The sequence below is a fragment of the Monodon monoceros genome, unplaced genomic scaffold (genome assembly GCF_005190385.1).
Source record: "Monodon monoceros isolate NGI ecotype Baffin Bay Population unplaced genomic scaffold, NGI_Narwhal_1 Super_Scaffold_19, whole genome shotgun sequence".
Taxonomy (NCBI): Eukaryota; Metazoa; Chordata; class Mammalia; order Artiodactyla; family Monodontidae; genus Monodon; species Monodon monoceros.
In genome coordinates, this window is record NW_021703775.1 from 35400954 (window position 1) to 35425814 (window position 24861).

Genomic DNA, 24861 nt, shown 5'->3' on the forward strand with positions numbered 1-24861 from the left:
GCTGTCCTGCCTCTGGGGCCCCTAGACCAGGCATCCAGAGATTTTTACTCCCTGACAGGCAGGGTCGACACCCCTCACTCAGCTCTGAAGCAGTTACAGAAGACGGACGATTGCCCTTCTGCTCTCATAAGAATATGGGAGTAAAATATCTGAGGGGGGAATGAAACAGGAGGGAAGGAGGCAGGGCACAACCTTTGAAAGAATGACATAGCCCGAGGACATGACATAAACTGATTAGAACCAAATGGGTCCAAGATGGTGGACAAGTCAACTTCCACTAGACCTTAAGCCTCGGTATACCTCACTGTAACACATCAGCATGCTAGATGACACGCCCACAGGTGTCATGACAGTTCCAAGATCAACCATAAGGATCAAAAAAGTGGGTGGTGGCCCAATTCCTGGAAATCCCCACCCCTTCCTGAAATAGCTGCAATAAGCCTCCCACTCATTAGCCTATGAGATTACCCACCCCTATAAAAACTGACAACCCCATACCCTGGTGCCTTTCTCACCTTCTGAGATGGCCCACACTGTCTGTGGAGTGTGTTTCTCTCTAAATAAATCCACTTCTTACCTAAAAAAAAAAAAAAGAAAGAAAAAAAGACATGTTACATTTAGTTATCATGTCTCTTTATGCTCTTTAATTCTGGAACAAATCTTTCATCCTTTTAATTTTTTTAAATTTATTTTTTAACTTTTGTGACTTTAACACTTTTGAAGATTTTTTTACCACTCATTTTGTAGTATGTCCCTAAATTTAGATCATTGAAGTTTCCTCATAAGTAGGTTCAAATTATGCATATCTGGTGGGAATATTCCAGAAGTGATGCTGTATTCTCAATGCATCCTAACAGGCAGTGCACAATTTCAATTCGTGTCTTTATTGATGACGTTCATGATCACTTGGTTAAGGTGATGTCTGCTAGGCTTCTCCACTGCAAAGTTACTTTCTTCTTTGGAATTAATTAGTATTTTGTAAGGGAGATACCTTGAAAATATGTGAATATCTTATTCCTCATTAAACTTTAAATATATTTTAAATTTATTTTATCCCTGTGGGCTCAGGTACTGTTTTAGTCAATGATTTTAGTCCATTAGTACCATTATTCATTTTGATGTTTAATGATGAGGCCAGTGGGACCCCTTGCAAGCTGGCTTCTCTGTCTTTGTGCCATGTCCCTGTCAATATTTGAGCATTTCCATTCTTTCTGGCACAACAAATCTTTCAGGCTCTTATTATACTTTCCCTTCCTCAGTGCTGGAATCAGCCAATTCTCTAAGGAGCTTGGTTCCTTTTAGAGGAGAATAGTATCTAGAAGCCAAGGTGTGCTTTAGGTGCACTCATTGCTTTTGGAGTATCACTGCTCCCAGGTACTCTCAGTGGCCAGAGCTTAGGGAATGTATGTATGTATGCATACACACATACTTGCATCCACATTCACTTCTGTATCTCAATATATCGAAAACCATGAGTTCATACCAGTACCTCAAATTCTAATCTATCACCACAGGGTTCATTCTAATGTTCTCTCTTTTTATATTTGTACTTCTCTCTCACTGGGAAAGCTGACGCTTCCATATCTTTATTTTATTTACTTAAAATCACCCTGTATGCAGACAGTCTTCTGTCTCTGTGACAGTTCCCTTCCCTGCATGGATGTCCTTCTCACCCCGTGTACGTTCTGACACACTATGTTGGGCTGCCCCTGTATGTGGATGTCCTCCTCGCTTTATTCGGCCTCTAACACCCAAGACGAGGCCATTGCTCCTGTGAATGTGCTTCTCACCCTGCTAGGGTTCTGGCATACTATGTCAGGCTGACTTTCCCTATGGACACCTTCCTCATCCAGCTTAGGCTCTGGCATTCCATGGGAGGTGGGTCTTATGTGGATGCCTTTCTATTCCTGCTTCGGTTTTAAGAGCCCCACTCTGGGCCAGATGCAGTAGGTCAGACTTGTGCATAGAATTCAGGACCCCTTATTATCCTCATAGTTCTATTCTAGAGTTGTAATACTTGGATGCATGGAATATTCATTATGTACACATATTCATTACACAGGATATGGCCTGTGTACATAATGCATATGGTTCTTGGATTTTTTTAAGAATCTTTTTATTAAAAGTATTACATATATATTGAAAAGTGTAAAGATTATAAAGATATGTTTTGAACTATCAAAAAGTGAACACACCCATAAAATCTTCACTCAGGTCAAGAAATAAAATATTATCAGTACCCTAGGAGCCATACTCATGACCTTTCCCTGGTACTACTTATTAGGTATCTTCAATATAACCAACAGAAATAAACTGCATTCTTTAAATTATATGTCCCAATTAGTGGCATGATGAATAAAATAGAGCTTCAGTAAGTACGCATGATTGACTATTTTGAAAAACTGTATTTGAAAAGTTAATTATAGCTTTTTTGAGGAAGCTTTATCATTCAGTTTGAGAAAGTTTGGAGCAGTCAGTCACTAGGGGGCAGCCTGCACTGCTTCCATTTCTTTAGAAATAGTTGTATCCTTTTGTTAGTAACTAGAATTATTTTGCATGGAAGGAAACAAATGTTATTTCAAAGAAAGAAATATTTCACTATTCACAGATAGGAAGAAAGTGGACACAATTATTTTGTTCTCCTGTAATTCAACTGCAGGAACAGATTCCATGGTCAAATCACTCTCAGCATCTTGGAAGCCTAGCTTTGCTTTTGTAACCCCAGCAGAGCATCCGAATTGGAATGGTTCGGAAGGTTTTTTGAATCTAAACAAGCTTCAGATAATTTATCCACACCTTCTTCTAAACCTTTCTTTTCTGCAGATTTCTCCCAAATAACCGTACTAGACTCGAGTTAAATTAGAGAAGAGAAAGCCACAGCTCAGAATTCTATCCACTGATTTCATTTCGCCTTGCTTAGTGGTAGTTTCTTTTGGTAGCACCCTGTGAAAAATATCAGAGGAAGCGTGAGAGAAAAAAGTTGGTCTTCCTTGGCGTCAATTCTTTACCACTTCTTTCCTCTTGCCATTCTAGTTTTGTGTATTTCTTTTCTAACTGGACTGATAAACTATCCAGTTCCTGAATATCCCTAGAATAGATAAACCCATGTCCACATACTTTTGAAGTATTTTATTTCCAGTAACATAAAGAGATTGTTTCTGCCTTCCTCCCTGCCCTACTGACCCTGCTGTACAGTATGGGTTGGCTTCTTATTCTCCATAACTTTTTACCATAATCTAATGTCATTTCTTCCTTTCTACAGATAGAGACATCGGGATCTACCAGTATTATGACAAGAAAGAGCCACCAGGTAAAGTATCTGTTCTACTAAAGTGATTTTTATAAACTTTGTATTCTAAACTATAAAATACTGACTTGAAAACTCTGTTTTTATGAGTCTTAGATGAATTCTAGAATTTCAAGAAAGGTTACTCCAGTTCTTCAGAAAAATGCTGAGGTTGATATCTATTCTATATAAAATAAAGCAATATTGAGAAAATGCTATAGCAGAACCTGAAATTTTTCATTTTACTGCTGATTAGACTGATAACTGGACAGTCTATTCTCGTTTATTTATCAGTGTCCCAGTAGAGGGCATTGTTAATGCATGGGTCCCACTGATGCTGGCCTCCCGGATCCTCACCTGATATCTGAAATAGGCATTTCTGAGTGAGTGATCAATTTTCTTTATCTGATTAATCCTGTTAATCCCAGAAGTTTCATGATGGGCCAAAAGGTCTTTCTAGCTAGAGTTACTTCCTGTTTTGGTCTCTGTTGAAGTGAGGCTTGTGTGGGCATCCTGTGTGCTTAGCTTGGTGGCTAATAGGCTGACTTCATGGTTCTGATGACAGACTGAAGCAGCTTCTGTTCTGGGCTCAGTTGCAGTTCTGTTCCCTATCTGATGAGATTGCAAACTCAGGATATTGGCCCACCTGTTGTGCTTTGTAAGCCTTTTCACTACAAATTTAGGAAATCTTCTATGAAATGAAAACATCCAAATTATGGCATTTTTCAACTGCCTTTTTTAAAGTTTAGCATATTTTATTAATCTCAATAGCATGTATAAATAATTATTTATGCACATATAAAAATACAAAGTATTATAATAAAAATAATTTCCACTTTTTTTTTTTTACATCTCTCCGCTGCCACAATATCAGCAACAGAGCATGGTAACTTAGAAGAAAAGCAGAAGCTGGCAGAATGTAAGTTCTACTTTATATTTTTTTGGAATTATTATAAAACTGGAATTTTAATATCCCTGAAAATTCAGTCTTAAAACATATTTTAAGCTTTCTGCACAAATAGAAAATGTTATTCCTTACAAATTTCTTATAAATTCCCATTGTTTAGGTACATAAACATGAATAAGAATTATATTGTTAGGAATTTTTCGTTCAGACCATTGAAATCTCTGTCCATTGTTTGGTGAGATATATGCTTCTGTAAACACAAACTTTCTTAATGAACCATATTTATATTATTTAATATATTTAAAAAGTGTGCCATGCTTAAATTCTGATAGCATTTTATTATCCATATTATGCCTAAATTATTAATATGTTTTACCCATTGTAGGAGAATAAGATTTGTAATTATCAGTATTAGCATTTTATTCTCTTTAGTCTTTCCTGTTTTCAAATATATAAACGTGTTATATATGTAATATGGGTACAGTATAATGTGGTTAAAATATGACTGTTTTATTTGGAATATAGGTGGAGCTGAATATCCTACTTATTCTCATTTTAAATGATCAAGCTAACATTTAATTTTTAAAAATACTGTATTAGTACCTGCAACAGAGATTTAAAACTTTTTACATATGCTCTGCACATCATAAATTATGTTTATAGAATGTCATTAATTTGCTTTAATAAGATAATAGCAATTCTATAAAAATTTAAATGCCTATATATACTGTATATTATATGTACATACACACAAAACACATGTACACACGCATTTAGAATTATTATTTAGGAGAATTCAGAGATGAATTCGTTTTTGTGATGAAATAGATATCATAATGAATTTAATATTCTGTTAATTCTTTTAAACAGAACTATTTTTAGTTTGTCTTAGGCTAACATTGAGACTCTACTAAATAATTTTATCTTTTAATTTAAAACAAAACAAAGGCTTATCATTATTGAATTGTGGTGTAGATTTTAAAGAGAATTATTTTAAATAGGAAAGAGCACTGTTAGTGTCTAATCTGTTAAAACTTGGATTTCCCTCAAATTTGTCCTTAGTTTAAATGTGTGATGCTTAATTTTAAATTCATTTTCTCTGTGTTATTTTTTAAATTTTATTTCTTTCCTCAATATATTCATTTACTCATAGGAATTTTCAGATCTGATAAGGCTACTTGCACAGTTTGGAATTTCTTTCGGATTGACTCTTTATTTATATGAAAATGTTACTTCTGTGGTAAAGAGTGGGTCATTTACTGTTAAGTGCTAGATTCACAGGCCTAGGAAACTTTCCCAGGGATTCTCCGAGCCTTGTTAGTTGTCATCATAAAATTTTGATCAGGGAGATTGTTTTGTGGTAAAAATCCTGTTTTTATGACAGAGCCTTTCAAAAACTGTCATTTGATGATGGAAGTGAAGCCTACTTCCTTTCAGTTAAGGAGGTGTTTTATTTTAATCTCCTAAGGCACATTGCTAAGCAGAGTTTCCTTTTTAAACCATGTTTAACTGACTATAGTACACGTTTTGTTTGCCAGCACGAGATTTTCCATGGACGCTCAAAAACAGACGCCCAGAAAAACTTCGAGACTCACTCAAGGAGTTGGAGGTATCTTTCCAGAAGTTTCAAAAATGGCAACAAACAAATCTGTTTTAAAACATCTTTCAACAGCTTTAATTTTCATAAAGGATCAACTCTCCTGGTGATGATAGCTTTGCTTTTGTCCAGTGAGGAGTTCCAAAACAGTTGCATCTTTGTGAGGCATGCTGATCTTTTTTTTTGCTTGCAAATCAGAAGCACTTTAACTGGTAACGACAATGTGTATAGCCAACTGCACTCTCTTTTTCTGTTTCCTTCAGGAGCTGATGCAAAATAGTCAGTGTGTGCTGAGCAAATGGAAGAACAAATATGTCTGTCAGGTAAAAAGGTTTGACATGCTTTTGCAGTGTTTAACCAGTGGAGCTGAAAACTATGCAGTAATTGGTATTCTAGTGTTATGATAGGTAATGGACAAAAACTTTTTAGGAACAGGTATTTCATAGTTTGAATTCTAGTCATTCTAGAACTAACATTAGACAGATTGACTCAGGCTACCTCATTAATCAGTATAGTTGTACTGACACTATAAGCACTAGTAACAGTCTTTTCAGATGGTATTTTTTGTTTGTCATAGATTTAATCATATTTATGAATGAAGGTAAAACCATAGGACAAAAGGTATTTTGACCACTCTTGTAAGCACTTGTGAACACCATGCTTATGGAAATCAACAAGCAGACTAGAGTTAGACCTAACAAAACAAGACATTTGCTCTTACTTTTTGAACCTTCTAAACTGTACTGTTTAATATGGTAGCTGGTAGTCACCTGTGGCTATTTAAATATAAATTTAAACTAATTAAAATTAAAAATCCAGTTCCTCAGTTGCACTACCCACATTTTAAGTGCTCAGTAACCACGTTATCATATGGACAATATATATACAGAGCATTTCCATCACAGAAAGTTCTTCTGTACAGCACTATTAGAGCCTGGACAAGGTGAGCTACATGTTGAATGGGTCTAGATTCAGGACATAATAATCACTTGTCCGTTGATCATAAAATAATTGACAAATATCTCAGCTGTGTCAGTAGGCTTAAAAAATGCTATTTGCCTAGAAAAATTTTACTCGCTTATGATAAAACGAATCATTAGTAATATTCTACTCCTACATGTAGTTGAAGTTACATCAGTACTAATAATTATAACTGTTTTATGGAATTAAATATCCTGTATCAATTTAAATTCTTACTTGCTTACAATGTGATTCACGAATTTTAGGTCTAACTACTCTTGTTTGAAGTTTAGACCCATGGCTCTATCCATAAATCTACCACATTGAATTTGTAGTAATTATAAACTTGTGTTAATATACTATTTGAATATAGATCTCATTTTAGTGGACTCCGGTTTGTGCTCATTTTTTGTTTAAACTAGTCTACCTTTATTCATGAAAGTGACTTTAGTTACCTCCTCAACTGTCATAATTATTATTTTCCAGAGACTCTTTACAAGGTTGAATTAATATTTTTAGAACCATAATACTTCTTTTTTTTAACATTTTTATTGGAGTATAATTGCTTTACAATGGTGTGTTAGTTTCTGCTTTATAACAAAGTGCATCAGTTATACATATACGTATATCCCCATATCTCCTTCCCCTTTCATCTCCCTCCCACCCTCCCTATCCCACCCTTCTAGCTGGTCACAAAGCACCGAGCTGATCTCCCTGTGCTATGCTACTGCTTCCCACTAGCTATCTATTTTACGTTTGGTAGTGTATATATGGACATATATACACTACCACTCTCTCACTTTGTCCCAGCTTACCCTTCCCCCTCCACGTGTCCTCAAGTCCATTCTCTAGTAGGTCTGTGTCTTTATTCCGTCTTGCCCCTAGGTTCTTCATGAGCTTTTTTTTTTTTAGATTCCATATATATGTGTTAGCATACGGTATTTGGTTTTCTCTTTCTGACTTACTTCAGTCTGTATGACAGACTCTAGGTCCATCCACCTCACTACAAATAACTCAATTTCGTTTCTTTTTTAGAACCATAATACTTCTTAAATTAGACTTAGGATACTATTGAAAAGGATGGAATTATTTAAAAATTCATAATTTGTTTTCATAAAAATTTTAATCAGACTTTAAAACTTGAATACAAAATATACTCCAGAAAGTTTTAAACTTAGTACAACTCAAATTGTACTTCTCAATGCCATTACTCACTTTAAAAGCTGGTTCAAAATTATTTGACTGCAGGGGAAGCCTACCACCTATAGTAAGAGGTGTGTCTCATGGCCTCACCCTTACTGTTGCACAGGTAAGTTGGAACATGTCAGGCATCTGAAAATATGCAGTGGAGCATCTCAGTACGCAATCCGTTTTAAATAGACTTTATTGCATTTTAATTTAATAAGCAGGTTTGTGTGCATGTGTGTATGGGAGAGTATGAAGATGGATATTCCTCACTATTGAATTAATTCAACTCAGAAAAGGAATTTGTGTGATAGAATATATACAAAATTACTTCCGTAATTTATAGGAAACTGAAAATACTGATTTCATAGGCTGTTGTACCAATGAGTCTGTGTTTAACATTTCCAGTGGAGCTTATCATTATGTTCTGTCATATTTTGTGCTTTATTTCTATGATTGATAAGATATGCCTTAAATAGACCTTTTAATACCAGCACATTCTTGATGTGATATATTTCAACAAGATAACTTGACCTCCACCGTGTCCACAGGTCCAGGTTATTCCCCATATCTTTAGGGCCTTTGAAAGACCTCCTAACAATATCCATCCACTACCACAGTTTCTAGACAGGACTATTAGCTAGGTCTTCTAAAAATATGAATATGTGTGTTATTCTTAAAGATCTCTAATATGACAGAAAATTAAAAATTTGGTGCTCAAGCTAAATTTTCATAAGGATCCCCTTAACCTTTTGTTAGCTGCAAAATCAGTACATCATCTCTACAGGCTCCCATAGGGTCCCCCTTTTGTACATCATCCAGTGTGGTAACTCTAAAGGTAACATATGCTTTCATTTCTATTAGTAATTTTCCCCATATATTTAACCCTAAAATGGCAGCCATTGATCACAACGTAAAGTTCTCTAATTCTTAGAAAAGAAGTGAAAAAAGTTCCTCAGTATCTTGGTGCTAACATAGTTAGACTCTTCAGTTTTTGACTGTGCCACTCCTTAACTAATGTAAATCTTTTATCCCCCCCTCAAAAAGGGGCAACTCTAGGCTATATGGAATTTATCTTGGTTGTCTTCTTTTTAAAGGATCCTTATTTCTTCAAAAGGTTCAGTTGTTCAGGAATTAGCGATGCAACTACAACAACATAAAGAATTTCAGAGGATGCAATCTGAGCCTGGATTTTTCCCTCTGTTGAATAACAAGGTTTTTTTTTGATAGGTTATCATCAGTATCAAAGCTTAATTCATGTTGTTGATTCAGTGATTCAATGACCTGTAAATTGTACCATTTAAAAAAAATTCCATTTGTAAATTCAGAACGGTTTATAAATCAAGACTTACCTATACATATGTTCTATATGAAAACTTTCTTTTGAAGTTGGTTTTTCAGACTGTACCTGTTACTAGTTTGAAATGAATTAAAAGTGTATCACATATATTTCTCACTGTTTTTTTGATCTCCTAAAATTATTTTATTAGAAAGTATTTAATAATTTTCTGCTTTGAATTTCTTAAACCATTTTCCAAACTGTTCTTAGGGAATAATAGTTTCAGCATTAAGATACTATTAAATTGTACACTGCTGTGGTGGAATATTTTAATTCCTTAAATTGTGCTTCAAGTCACATTCATATTTGCAGATTACTGCATAATTAGTTAAAAGCAATATTATCATTAAGATGGATGTAACTTCATATATATTGATTTTAGATTAAATTATTTAAATCATATATGTACATTTGAGCATAAAAGTATGATATAGTCATCTTTACCCTGATTTCTTTCTATACTTATTTGACATTTCCAGATACAATTTTAAAATGCCAAGAAAAGATAGTTTTCTTTTTAAATTCTTGTAATGAATTACTTGACAGTCTATGTAAAAGTAGAGATTATTTTCCAAGCATATCACAGATAAACTGTGACCTTAAGGAACTTATTTTATTATAACTTCCTCAGTTGTATAATGAATAGCATCGTTACCTGATCTTTCACCAAACTGTGTGAAAATCAGTTTCGATTTCCTCATAAAATAATAATTGACAAACCATGGTTTTAAGTTACAACTATTAGTAATAGCATATTATTTATACAAAACCCATCACACAGTATTTACTGACTGCCACCATTGCAGGAGGCACTAAAGATGTGTAAAGTGTGGGCTGAGTTGCCAGTATAACCTAGTCAAGGAAAACAGACATGTAAAATCACTAGGACACTAGTGAGTGCTAAGTTGTATGACACCAAGTTAAAAAGGTAATAAGAATTTAGAGAAAGCACAGAGATTAGCCTGGCAGTGGGATGTAGGCTAAAACATGAAAACCAGAGGTGGTTTCTACAAAGAACAAATGAAATGGGATAATTATTTTCTGGAAACACCAAACTAGGGGGTTTCTGGACTTGAAGATTCTAAGCACAGAGCAGAAGTAAGGTGGCTAGACTGAAAATAAGGGGATTAAGTAGGAGTCTGTATCTGGAATGGTGAGATCTTCCCCAACTCCTTACCCGCTCCAGCACCGAGGCTATATCTCAATGTAACTTATTTAGAAGACCCTTCTCTGACAAAATAGATTATTACTCCCAGAGCAAAGCCTATGGATACTGATATTTGGTAGTTCCGTTTGAAAATATAGATGTGCCAACAAATCTCCTTACAGTGAAGCCCAAGTTAACAAGCCTCCTTGTACACACCAAGCTTCCAATCAATTTTTTGGAGACTCACTTTTAAATATAACCAGGGATGGGAATGTAAATTGGTACAACCACTATGGAGAGCAGCATGGGTGTTCCTTAGAAAACTAAAAATAGAACTACCATATGACCCAGCACTCCCACTACTGGGCATATACCCTGAGAAAACCATAATTCAAAAAGAGACATGTACCACAGTGTTCATTGCAGCACTGTTTACAATAGCCAGGACATGGAAGCAACCTAAATGTCCAACAGATGAATGGATAAAGAAGATATGGCACATATATACAGTGGAATATTACTCAGCCATAAAAAAGAAACGAAATTGAGTTATTTGTAGTGAGGTGGATGGACTTAGAGTCTGTCATACAGAGTGAAGTAAGTCAGAAAGAGAAAAACAAATACCGTTTGCTAACGCATATATGTGGAATCTAAAAAAATAATAGTACTGATGGACCTAGTGGCCAGGCAGGAATAAAGACGTAGACATAGAGAATGGACTTGAGGACACTGAGGGGGGGAGGGGGAAGCTGGGGTGAAGTGAGAGTAGCATCGACATATATACACTACCAAATGTAAAATAGATAGCTAGTGGGAAGCAGCTGCATAGCACAGGGAGATCAGCTCGATGCTTTGCGACAACCTAGAGGGGTGGGATAGGGAGGGTGGGAGGGGGCTCAAGAGGGAGGGGATATGGGGGTATATGTATGCATATGGCTGATTGATTTTGTTGTACAAAAGAAACTAACACAGTGTTGTGAAGCAATTATACTCCAATAAAGATCTTTTAAAAGAGATCCACAGTACTTTCAAGGAAATCTCCATCTGTAAATCTAAGATCTATGAGTCTGAGGCTAAAACAAACAGAAAAGAAAAAGAATCAGGGACAGTACAATAAACAGAACTAAATTCAGGGAATTAAAATTAATCCCCACAGAGAAATAAGAGAAGTTCTTGCATCCTTGAAACAAGAATAGGATGCTATTTTTGAAAAAGGAATACTCAGGAAAAAGGAAAGGAGCTCTTGAGAATTAAAAATATGACAGCATAGGGGCTTTCCTGGTGGCACAGTGGTTAAGAATCCACCTGCCAATGCAGGGGACACGGGTTTGAGCCCTAGTCCAGGAAGATCTCACATGCTGCGGAGCAGCTAAGCCCACGTGCCACAACTACTGAGTCTGTGCTCTAGAGCCCGTGAGCCACAACTACTGAGCCTGTGTGCCACAACTACTGAAGCCCACGTGCCTAGAGCCCGTGCTCCGTAACAAGAGAAGCCACTGCAGTGGGAAGCCTGTGCACTGCAACGAAGAGTAGCCCCTGCTTGCCGCAACTAGAGAAGGCCCACGCACAGCAACAAAGACCCAACGCAGCCAAAAATAAATAAAAATAAAAATGAATTTTAAAAATATGACAGCATTGGTAGAATTAATAGAAGAATTGAACGATAAAGTTAAAATATCCCTATAATGCAGAACAGAGTGTACTAAGGGACATAGTGAACAATAGGCAATAGAAGGTAAGAAGATTAGAGCATCAGGCCAGAAGGTCCAATATCTTACTAATGATAGAAAACAGGAGGGAAGAAACAAACAAAATATAATAGAAGAAAATTTCCCATAACTGGAGGATGTTTGTTTCCAGTTTGAAAGGACCCAGTGGTTGAAAAAAAGACTAATACCAAGACATATTTTGTGAATTTTAGAAAACCAAAGTTAAAGAGAAGATCCAGAAAGCTTTTGCAGTTAAAAAAAAAAAGAAAAATAAGATACATAGAAAGGAATGGGAATCAGACTTCTCAACAGCAATACAAGGAGTTAGAAGACTGTGTAATCATGCCTTCAAAATTCTAAAGGGAAGAGCTTTTAGCCTAGAATTCTGTGTCTAGAATTCTAAATTGTCTTTCAAGCAAGGACATTTTCAAGCTAGTTAGCTCTCAGAAAATCTTACCTACCTGCCACGGACTTTTTCTCAGGAGGTTATTGGAAGATGTGCTGCCCTAAAGCAGTAGAGTGAACCAAGAAGCAAGATTTCTTAGGATCCAGGAAACAGAGGATCTTACACAGGAAAGAAATGAAGAGAAATCTTAGGATGACTGTGCCTTAGGCCTAGGTAGCAGCTGGTCCAAATTGGGGCAGGGGACAGAAGGTTCTCCTAGGGATATTGGAGGGAGGGAAGAAAAGGAACTGATAGATCTGATATCTAGTCTGATCTAGGAGAATTAATAATAATATTTAATAAGATAATAAAAGATATAGGATAATTAAATTTTACTGAAAAAAAATCAGTAGGTAATGACTAAATCAAGAAATAACATATGGAAGACATTGCTAGTTGCTTGTCCAGTATCCATTTTTCTTCATGAACAGACCCTATTGTTCAGAGTGGCAAAATGTAGCAATTCTGGCCAAAGTAAGCAGAGGTTCCTCGTAGGACTTACAAGAAAGCTTACTTTTTTTAAGTCATATTTTTGTACAGCATTTAAAAATCAGAATTAATGCCCCTCAGAAGACCTGTAATGAGCAAAATATCAGAATTTTAAATAAGTGTTGCACTGTTTTACTGACTCTTCCTGTTGCCTCGGGCTTCCAGCGGCTCCACAAAGCCCTGCTGTTCACTGCCTGCTATGAGGGCAGAGTAGGTTGTTCAAACTAGTGGTATTATTCTCCATAGACCACTGCCCCTATCCAAAAATATGTCTTCCCCAGGCTGAGGCATTTGAAATTCCTCTAAAAAAGCAAAATATTGTAGGAATATTGCATACTTTAAATGTATTTTTACATATAAAATACATGTACTTATTTTATATATATATATAATGTCACACCATAATCAATTGGGATGTGGCTTTTCAGCTTCTGTGCTTCCAGTCTGGATCTGAAATATTCCTGAAGGGACAGGGCCCTGCTTTTGAACATTCTTTCACTCAAGGCATATATATATATATAGTGCCTAGTATATGCCAAATAGAATTCTCATTGCTAGGGATGCCAGTGAAAAAAACAGACAAAAATGACCATTATTCCTGTTCCCCTGTAGCTTAAGTTTTATTAGGGTAGACAGTCAAGAAGGGATCGATAAGTAAAATTTAGAGTATGTAAGAAAGTAATAACTGTTAAGAGAAAAATAAAGCAAGAAAAATAGGAAGTATATGTGGGGGATGGTAGGGCAGGATGGGCCTGATATCTGGTGACCAGGAAAGACCTCGTGTGATTAAGACATAAAGGAGCAAGCCGTGGAAGGTATCTGGAGAAGAGGGTTCCAGGCAGGTACAGAGGCCCTGAGATGGAAGTATACGTGGCATGTTTGAAAAACATCAAAGAGTTGATCTGATTGGAGTGGGATGAGCAAGGAGAAGAGTAGTAGGAATTAAGATCAGAGAGAAAATGAGGCACTAGTTATATAAGGGCCTTCCAGGCCTTTGAAGGACTTGGCTTTTACTCTAAGTGAGATGGGAAACCCTTCGGGGCTTTTGAGCAGAGGAGGAGCTTGATCTGATTTACTTTTTAATTGGATAACTCTAGGTATTGTGATGCGAACACATTGAAGGAAATGAAGATCAAATCAGGGCAATCAGTTAGAAGGCTGCTACCATAGTCCAGGTGAACAGCCATAACGGTGGTTTTGACCGCATGGAGCGGTTAAGTGGTGAGAAGTGGCCAGATTCTGCTGATGAATCAGATGTGGAATATAGGAGAAATTTCTGAGCAACTGGAAGAATGGCCATTTACTGAGATGGCGAAGACTGAGAAGAGACATTTTTGAGGGAAATATCAGGAGCTCAGTTTTTGACGTCAGTGTTTGAAATGCCTATTAGATATTCAAGTAGAGAAGTCAGTAGACAATTGGTTATAGGAATGTGTAGTTTAGAGAAGGGCCTGGGCTGGAGAGAGAAATTTGGGAGGCAGCAACAGAGATGGTATTGAAGCCAAGAAATCAGTGAAGATCACCAAGGGAGTGAGTGTAGATAGAGAATTAGAGGAGGCAGAAGGGCGGAGCTCTGGGGTGCTCCAGCATTGGGGATTGGAGAGAGAGAAAGGGAGAGATGGAGAAAGGAGACGAATAAGGAGTAGCCAGAGAGGTAGAGCACACTGAAGGGAATGTGGTGCCCTGGAAACTAGGTTTCAGGAAGAAAGTTGAGTGTTGCTGGTACGTAGCATACCAGTAACAGTTGCCTGAGATTGACTATCGGATGGAGTAGCATGGAGGTCATTCGTGACCTAGATTAGAGCAGGGTCAATAGATGGTATGGGCAGAAGCCTGACTGGAATGTATTTAAGGGAAAATAGGAGGAGAGAAATTAGGGCTTTACAACATCAGAAGGGATTACATTATAAAGGAAAATGGAGAAATAGGTCAGGAGCTTGAGAGAGAGGTGAGGTTAAAAGAGGTTTTTGGGACTTCCCTGGTGGTGCAGTGGTTGAGAGTCCGCCTGCCAATGCAGGGGACACGGGTTCGTGTCCCGGTCCGGGAAGATCCCACATGCTGCGTAGCAGCTGGGCCCGTGAGCCATGGCCGCTGAGCCTGCGTGTCCGGAGCCTGTGCTCCGCAACGGGAGAGGCCCGCGTACCACAAAAAAATAAAAAAAAGAGGTTTTTGTTTCTTTTTTTAGATGCAAGGAATAACATCTATTCCTGTTGGTAAGCTAATGGGAGTAGTACAGTCGATGCAGAAAAGGGAAGAATTAATTGCTGGAGTAATGTTAACCAAAAGCCACTTAATAAAGGGAAAGGGGATGAAAAGTAGGTTCCTGGTACCTGTTGATGTCATGGAGCTGTCTTTTCAGCCATGGACTGCTTAAGGCCACATTTCTTGTTCTGTGAGGAAGAACAAGCTTCCATTCGGTTAAGTAATGACTTTTTTTTTTAAGGTTTCTATTACATGCACCTGAATGCAGTTCTAAGTGACACAATGTATTTAGAAATTTAGAAATATGGTAGAACCAGGAGAAATTACCAAGAATTGAAATGGTTACATTTGAGAGTGGGATGAGAGGCTGTGGTGGGATAAGACAGTAAACAGCTGCTTTAATTCCAAGTATTCTTTGACATTTTAACAATTTATATGTGTATTTCTTTAATTGAAATACTTTTTTTTTTTTTTTGTGGTATGCGGGCCTCTCACTGTTTTGGCCTCTCCCGTTGCGGAGCACAGGCTCCGGACGCGCAGGCTCAGTGGCCATGGCTCACGGGCCCAGCCGCTCTGCGGCATGTGGGATCTTCCCGGACCGGGGCACGAACCCGTGTCCCCTGCATCGGCAGGCGGACTCTCAACCACTGCGCCACCAGGGAAGCCCTGAAATACTTTTTAAACATGCCCAGAGTGCTTCTGAGAAGCAGATGTCAAGATAGTGCTAGAACAGCAAGTGATTTATGGGGAGATGTGAAAGATAAAGGGGAAGGAAGCAGGCAGGAGAGCCTTTTGACTGTGATGCTGGTCTGAGCCCTGAGCGATGAGGAGAAAGGACTGGGTATAAGGAGCCTCAGGCTGCAGCATGGTGCTCAGAAAATTTCAGCCACAGGAGAGTCCCTGAGTCAAAGTTGCTCATTAGAGGAGTCCCCTGTTGGACTAGTACCACATCATGCTCAGCCATTGGCTAGTAGCCACCTAGGGAATATTTGGTCTTGGTCAGTCAACTGTGTTCCCAGCATTCGTTCCTCCTGAAGGAGCTCTGAGTGATGCATGCCCATGGCCGTCACCCCCACAAAGGTTTATATTAAGAATAAGAATGCGTATTTGTATGTTTGCATACACACAGTACTATACCTGAGTAATCTTAATGTTCAGCTAGCCAGTTTAATATCATGCCCTAATAATTACTCTTTTAGGGAAAAAAAATCATTCCTTTCCAGGAAAAATAGAAAATTTACATTATATCTTGATTAATTCAATCCAAAGTTTGATGACCTATGATAATTCATCAATACATTAACTATTTACTCTTAAATATACAGTAATATATGGACCCAGTTTTAGAACACGGTTATGACACAAAGAAAATTTTTATCTTCTTCATAATAATGTGTCTTTGTGTCATCAATCAGCATTTCCTTCCTGTTCTTTTCATAAATGATCCTTTCTTCTCTTTTATTAATTGTTTTCATTTAAAAACATTTCTTTGAAGAAACTCATAATTCCCTGCCTCTGCCCTTGGCATTTGGGTCTAATAATGTTTTGGAAGCTTCAAGGTATTTTGCCACAAAGGAAGCCAGTTCAGGACTATGAATTTCCTCCATATATCCAGTTATAGTTAATAGTAAATATGTTTAAAGCTAAATGAGTTCAAAATCTGAATAATCTAATGACTCTCATTGATTTTCGTGTGTATTTTACAAAATGGAAACAAACACATGCCAGACATGTATGTACTTTATAAAGGGAGAGTAAAGTTTTACATCGATAGCTAGCTAATGAGAAGACTTTTAGTGCATTATATTTTAGTCCTTGTACTTAATTTTTATATAAAAACTTAAAATATGACTTCAAACTTAGAACTTTGTATTAGATGCACAGTTTGGAATGTGCCAATTAGAAATGTACATATAAACTTAGTATATATGGTTGGGTGTGAGAACCCAGCAACTTTACATTCATGATATTTGAGAATATTGTGTTATAGATATGCCAAAATAGCTGGTAGAGAAAACACATCAAGTGCTTTTGCCAAATTGTGATTTATACCCCTTACTTTAAAAAATAAAGTTAAAAAATAAAACTATTAGGTTAGCATTTATACTGCTTAAGTGACTGAAATTAAAGGTAGCTGCAACTATGCTTCTTATAAAATAGTGTTGAATGTAAAATATTCACAGTGGCTTTCCACAGTGAAGTACCTATCATTTGGTAGTCCCCTTGGTCTAGGTAGAATCCTAGGTTGAATTGTGAGATCTCAGTTAACACTATGTGCCAAACATATAAATCTCTATCTGTATCCATCCTTCTGCCATAATAGAGGAATAATCTTTACTCCTGTTTAAAGCCAAGCATCCCACCTAGACCCACAGTTCTCAAACTGTGCACTGATGCACCCTGGCAATTGCAGTGAATTCACAGGAGTCCTGCAGGATATTTTAAAATTTCAAGAAGAACACAAGACTTCTGCTGGATTCTACACAAACAAGTAGCTCCAGGTAGAGCAGATTTTCAACATTAGAACACACTAACTTCCTTTGGGGGAGGTCATATCTATATGAAGCTGGTTTTTTAGAGCTTGCTGTGATAAAAAAGCAAGTACCACACAAGAATTAACATAGAACACAATGAGGGTAAGGGTTTCCAGTCTGATTCCAAGGTTTGAGAAGTTGTGTAGTGCCCAACTTCTAATAGTGCACACATCCCATTAGTAAGTAATGTGATTATTTAGGAATTAAATATATTTTTCTTTCAATCTCCGTGTATTATGTTTTCAAATGGCTACCAAGTTGTTGGGATATAAATACTTAAATTGTTTGAATTCTGTTATTTCTTTTGGACTAGGGGAGCCATAAAAATTTCTGAGACACAGAGGGTGCCATGAACTGAGAAAGTTTGGGAGCCTCTGGCATAGACTTGGATCCCATTCCCTCAGAACCCCACATGATTGTCCCTTCTCTTACTGGTGGAAAGTGTAAACTGCTCCATTCTTCTTGGTATCAAATCTTGGCTTATTAGCCGTGTGACTTTGGGGAAGTTACTTCACCTGTTTGTGCCAGAGTTCACTTAACTATAAAATGAATATAAAAATACCTAACTCATAGGTTTATTATAAGAATTAAGTAAGTTAACATACTTAAAATGCTTAGAAAGAGTTTTTGCCACAGATACCTGCTTTTTAAAAATAATCCTTTCTGTCAACTGGACCTTTCCAATAAACTTCAAAAAAAATTTTTAATGTTTATTTATTTATTTGGCTGTGTTGGGTCTTAGTTGCGGCACGCGGCGTCTAGTTCCCTGACCAGGGATCAAACCTGGGCCCCCTACATTGGGAGTGCAGTCTTAACCGCCAGACCACCAGGGAAGTCCCAAACTTGAAATTTTTTAATTAAACAAATTTTTTATTGTAAAAAATACATAAAATTTACCATCTTGACACATCTTTAACTGTACGGTTTGGTAGTGTTAAGTATATTCACATTGTTGTGAAACATGTCCAGAACTTTATCAGTTTGCAAAACTGAAACTCTACCCTTTAAATGACAACTCCGTTTACCCCTACCCCCAGCCCCTGGCAACCATCATTCTACTCTCTGCTTCTATGAGTTTGACTATTTTAGCTACCTCATGTAAGTGGAACCATGCAGTATTTGTCCTTCTGTGACTAGCTTGTTTCACTTAGCATAATGTCCTCATGGTTCATCCATGTCGTAGCATGTGACAGAATTGTCTTCCTTTTTAACGCTGAATAATATTCCACCGGATGTATTTACCACATTATGTTTATCCATTCATCTGTCGATGAGCATGTGGATTGTTTCCTTCTCTTGGCTATTGTGAATAATGCTGCTGTGAACATGGGTGTACAAATAGCTCTTGAAGACCCTGCTTTCATTTCTTTTGCTTATATACCCACAAATGGGATTGCTGAATCAGATGATAGTTTTATTTTTAATTTTTTGAGGAACCTCCTGTTTTTCATAGCTGAACCATTTTACAGCCCCTCCAACAGTACAGAAGGGTTCCAGTTTCTCCACATCTTCACCAACACTTGTTATTTTTTATTTTATTTTATTTTTTTTTGCGGTATGCGGGCCTCTCACTGTTGTGGCCTCTCCTGTTGCGGAGCGCAGGCTCCGGACGCACCGGCTCAGCGACCATGGCTCACAGGCCCAGCCGCTCCATGGCACGTGGGATCTTCCTGGACCGGGGCACGAAGCTGTGTCCCCTGCATCAGCAGGCAGACTCTCAACCACTGCGCCACCAGGGAAGCCCTGTGTTCTTTTTTTTTTTTGATAGTTGCTATTTTGTGGGTGTGAGGTGATATCTCATTGTGGTTTTGGTATGCATTTTTGTAAAGATTAGTGATGTTGAGCATCTTTTCATATGCTTGTTGCCCATTTGTATATCATCTTTGGAGAAATGTCCATTCAAGTCCTTTGCCCATTTGTTAATTGGGTTTTTTGATTTTTTTGTTGTTGTTGAGTTATAGGAGTTTTAAAAAGTATATTTTGGATATTAATCTCTTGTCAGATACATGATTTGCAAATACTTTCTACCACTCTGTAGGCTGCCTTTTCACTCTGTTAATTGTGTCCTCTGATGCACAAAAGTTTTAAAGTTTTATGTAGTCACATTTGTCTATTTTTGCTTTTAGTGTCACATCTAAGAAATCATTTTCAAATCCAACGTTATGAAGCCTTTCCCCTATGGTTTCTTCAAGGAGTTTTATGGTTTGGGGTCTGAGTCCAGGTCTTTAATCCATTTTGAGTTAATTTTTGTGTATGGTGTAAGGTAAGGGTCCATCTTCACTGTTTGCATGTGGATATCCAGTTTTCCCAGCACCATTTGTTGAAGAGACTGTTCTTTCCCTATTGAGTGGTCTTGGCTCTTGTTGAAGATCATTTGAAGATCATATTTGTGAGGGTATATTTCTGGGCTCTCTATTCTGTTCCATTGGCTTGTAGATCTGTCTTTTGATAGTACCGCACTATTTTGATTATTGTGGCTTTATAATATGTCTTGAAATCAGGAAGTGTGAGAACTTTCTTCTTTTTCAAAATTGTTTTGGCTATTTGGAATTCCTTGAGATTTCTGGTCAACTTAAATAGGCTCTACTCTTTTCTACTCAACCAAATAAACACAATTAGTATTCATCTCAGGTACCACCATGTCTTATCCGTTTCCTTCAGAATCAAATTTCTCAAAAGAATTTCCGTTTGGGGTCTCCATTTCTCTGTTGCTCACTCAGCATTTAACCAACTTCAACTATACTTTTCTCCTGATTACACTGAAAACCTTTTACACTGAGATTACAAAAAACCCTCTGTATTACTAAATCCAATAGACTTTTTTTTTTAAAGCATCATCTTAAATACACAGGAGGATTCAACAGTACCGACCACTCCAGTGTTCTTAAAATACTTTTTTCTGTTAGTTCTTGATGACACTTTGCTCTTCTAATATTTTTCCTACCTCTCCAGCATTCTTCTCTGTGTCCTTTTCAGGCCTATGCTTCTTTCCCCTGTCCTTGAATGTTAGGGTTCCTCAAGGCCTAATTCTAAGCCCTCTCCTCTTTACTCTGAACTCCTGGGTTATCAAATATATATTCATAGCTTCAGTGCCCCCCACCTGATGGATGAATTACTCAAGGGACTAAATTATAGATAAGAAGGCTGATTGGTGAGCCGAGAATTAGAACAAAAGCAAGGAGATGTTCTTACAGGATATTTCTATCAGGCTATGGTTAGGGCTCTGACTTGCCCTTGGGCTTTTTCTTTCTTGACAACTGGCATTAGTTATCAGAGTCATATCCCTGAACAGAGTTACAGACATTTGGTACAGGCTTCCTCCAGGCTCTGATCTGAACTGTGCACTGCTCACCACTCTATTTAAAATATCTGACCTGGTCCTCATTTGTTACCTTTTCTTTATGAGAAAAGTGTTGATTCGATTTTGAGAAGCTTCCAAATCATCTGCTTGTTGGAACATAGAAAACACCTTTGCCTCCACAGCAACTCATTTACAGGTGATTTGTTCAGGTGAGCCTCAATGGAACTGGCTGACATATATAGGTGCAACAATCACAGTGTCTCCAGACATTGCCAGATGTCCCCTGCTGGCCAAAATCATCCCCACACTTGAGAACCACTGGTTTAGAGGGAAGCTGGTTTAGGTTGAAGCAGGAGCTGGAGAGAAGAAAACCAGATGGGCTACTACATGGAAATCAACTGAGTGAGAGTTAAAGGATATTAGTTTCTAAGCGGGCCGGTTGTGGAGGGACATAGGATTTGTCCTATGTCTTGGTCTCTACTTCTCCACTAATTATGAGACCTTTGGTTAGTTGCTTTACCCTTCTGATTGTGAATTAGTATGAGGATTAACCTTGTTACTATTATTTTTTAACTTACGTACTTCCTATGTACCAGTGTTGTACTGGCATTTCATATGAATTATAGAGATGGTGTGTATTAAAGTCCTCTGTAAATTATAAGATTTTGTACAAAAGTAATGTGCTGTCCTGTTCACTTCTTACCACTGTTTTTATCCTTTAGATCCTTAAAACTACTGGCAAATACAAGATTTACCTTTGTACCATGTTCTTTCGTGCATTTCATAAAATATTGTATTTTCTAAGAACAATCACTTATTTTATGTAATTATTTTATATATATACATATATATAAAAGAGCTGGATTTAAAATTACATTAGGGATTAAAATGTAGCATCACTCATTTTATAATGAGAATAAGTGAGAAAATGAGATTTTGTAATTTGAAATAGATTTAGCAGGCAAATTTCCAGGAATGTATCTGTTCCATATGTTGAATAACATCACAGAAATCTTTGGGAAACCCCATTGTTAGCACTTCTCTATCTAGAAAAAAATACCTGTTTGTTTCTTGTTCTTTTGTTTCTTTTCCTTAGTCAATTCCCTATAGTGAGTCAATTAAATGTGTTTTTCTTATTCTTGTCTTAACTACATTCACTTTTGTCTCTCTACTTTAATGGATTAGTCAGGCATGATTTCCCTCTATACTCAGTAATGTTTGCTGAGGGCTTCCCTGGTGGCACAGTGGTTGAGAGTCCACCTGCCGATGCAGGGGACACAGGTTCGTGCCCCGGTCCGGGAAGATCCCATATGCAGCGGAGCAGCTGGGCCCGTAAGCCATGGCCGCTGCGCCTGCGTGTTCAGAGCCTATGCTCCACAACGGGAGACGCCACAACAGTGAGAGGCCCGCATACCGCGAAAAAAAAAAAAAGTTTGCTGAATGAAGGAATAAATTACAGAAAACATGTTATCTCTCTTCCAGCAGGTTATCTGTTAAAATGATCAGTGACCCTACCTTTCATTATAGATTTCCTCAATGTAAAATTGTTTGTCTGTCTATAGTTACGAGTTTCTCCAGAATTTATCCCATGGATTGGATTGTGGGGCAGGGTTGAGGGAGGTATTGGGTCTCATCCTGATGCAAATTCACTGGGCCTCCAGAGGAATGGTTTATAATATTGATACTTTAAATATTTTCTTCAACCCTAGAATTCACTCCAGGGGTCATAATACTTTGTTGCCTCTCTGGATTGTAGTGTTTAGCACCTGCTGTCTCCCACGTCTCCTGATGATTTCATGGGATCAGTCTTGGCTGCCTGATGGATTGAACGTATCACCCAATGTTGATTGCTAGTACTGATCCTGCATGCCTTTACTTTTCACTTCTCCCCAGATGTCATAATAATCACATGATTTGGGGGGGAGTTTCCTTAGCCAGTGAGAATACTGAATTCAATTAAATTGTTGCGATCACCATTATAAAATAGCTCATTCACAGTTATTTACTGCACCAATTCTTCAATACATGAGACCATGATGTATCGGTCAACACATGATGTATGATGTAATATTTCTCTTCTTTATGGCTACTAAACTGCCTCTTCTAGGAAGTAGTCATCTGTCTTAACCAATATCTCCACTTCTCTGAGATGAGATTTTCGGCCGTATTCTACACATATTCTACCAATACATGCCTGCATCATTCATCGTTGTATCCCCGTCTGTGTACTTGGCATATATAGGAGGCACTCGCATATTTTTGATCTACTGAGTGAATGAAACTCGGATTCTTGTGTTTGCTTAAGTTTTGTTTTGCTTAATGATGTCATCTGGTAAAATTTTCTCTTTCTTTTCCCAGTTCCATTTCACTTCTAATTAAGTACTCAACATAAGGTTAAGAGAAACCAATTTGAAGAACCATCTGAATATCATGGGAATCATTTCTTAGTTTCTTAAAGAGAAAGCACACCTCTCTGGTATGAGCTTATTGAAGAAAATGAGAAGGAAAAAATTATAAAAGCAATAGGAAGAAACATGGTCAGAGCAGAACTAGCAAGGAAGATACTTCCTGTCTGACAGGGTACCGGAGAAAAGGAAAAGTTTCAGTTCCTATTTTGTCTTAGTCATCTTCTACACAAGGAACGACATTAAAATTGGAACAATGTTGGGAAATCCCATGGGCCTTCTCATTTATTCATCCTGTGGATCTCTTCTCAAACTCAAATGTGCTCTGGAGGTGTCTCCCTTTGCTTCTTTGCTCTTTTTCATTTTCTGAGCTGTTGAATTCTCCAGTTCCTTGTAGTGGAGTAGGACAGTATCTTGGTGCCCTTTTTCCTTCTTGTCCTGCCAAATCTTACATAGGCTTTTTCCATTTTGGAGAGCTTAAGAACTAACTTTTTGGGAAAACAGGTGGAGATACTTTCCTGTCTGGGCTAGAATATTCTTTTCCTGAGATTCAGACTATTTTTTTCCCCCTAATTCTGGTTATCTCCATTACTATATCCAGGAATATCTTTGGCACCAGTGTACTTGGAAACCTTATGCTTCCCCACAGGTTGTTGTATAAAAATGCATTAATTAATTTGTTTATACCTTCTTATTCCAAAATCTGGTGTTAGGGATACTGCTAGGACACAAGACATTTGGAAATCTGCAATGATGGACATACCTTGATCCTAATGAGTACCCAAACTAGGTGTCAGTAGAGGACTAACTTGATCTTTTAACACCTCTAAAGATTGGAATGTCCCAGAACTCAGACCTTGGACCTCTTTCTCTCTTTCCCCTTTTTTCTTCTTAAGCAACAGAAATTTATTTTCTTACAGTTCTAGAAGCTAGAAGTCTAAGACCAAGGTGCTGTGAGGGTTGGTTTCTGATGAGGCCTCTCTGCCTTACTTGTAAACAGCCATCTTCTTACTTCGTTGTCATATGGCCTTTTCTCTGTGTGTGCACATGCAAAGAGAGCCCTCTGATGTCTCTTCCTCTTATAAGGACACCAGTCAAATTAGATTAGGGCCCCACCCTTATGATCTCTCCACTCATTTTTTAAGGAGAGCTTATTCAGTTCCATGACTTTAAACACTACCTTTACATTGTTGATGAATCCCAAATATAATCTCCAGCCACCACTTCACCCAGAACTTCAGACTACTTGATGTCTCTACTTATATGTCCATAGACACCTTAAATTTAACATGTCTACACCAAACCCTCGATTCCCCCAAGCTAAATTTACTTCTCCTCAAGTGTTTCCTATCTCG

General features: G+C 37.5%; 1 protein-coding gene across 4 annotated transcripts in view; it reads left to right on the forward strand.

Annotated features, from left to right (window-relative positions):
* Positions 1–24861, forward strand: part of WDPCP (WD repeat containing planar cell polarity effector) — a 392633-nt gene that overhangs the window by 103904 nt on the left and 263868 nt on the right. For all 4 annotated transcript variants that reach the window (XM_029231558.1, XM_029231559.1, XM_029231560.1 and 1 more), the window contains exons 3-6: positions 3263–3310; positions 4161–4205; positions 5732–5802; positions 6054–6113. In XM_029231558.1, the coding sequence (XP_029087391.1) occupies positions 3263–3310; positions 4161–4205; positions 5732–5802; positions 6054–6113 (224 nt within the window). The remainder of the gene's footprint in view (positions 1–3262; positions 3311–4160; positions 4206–5731; positions 5803–6053; positions 6114–24861) is intronic.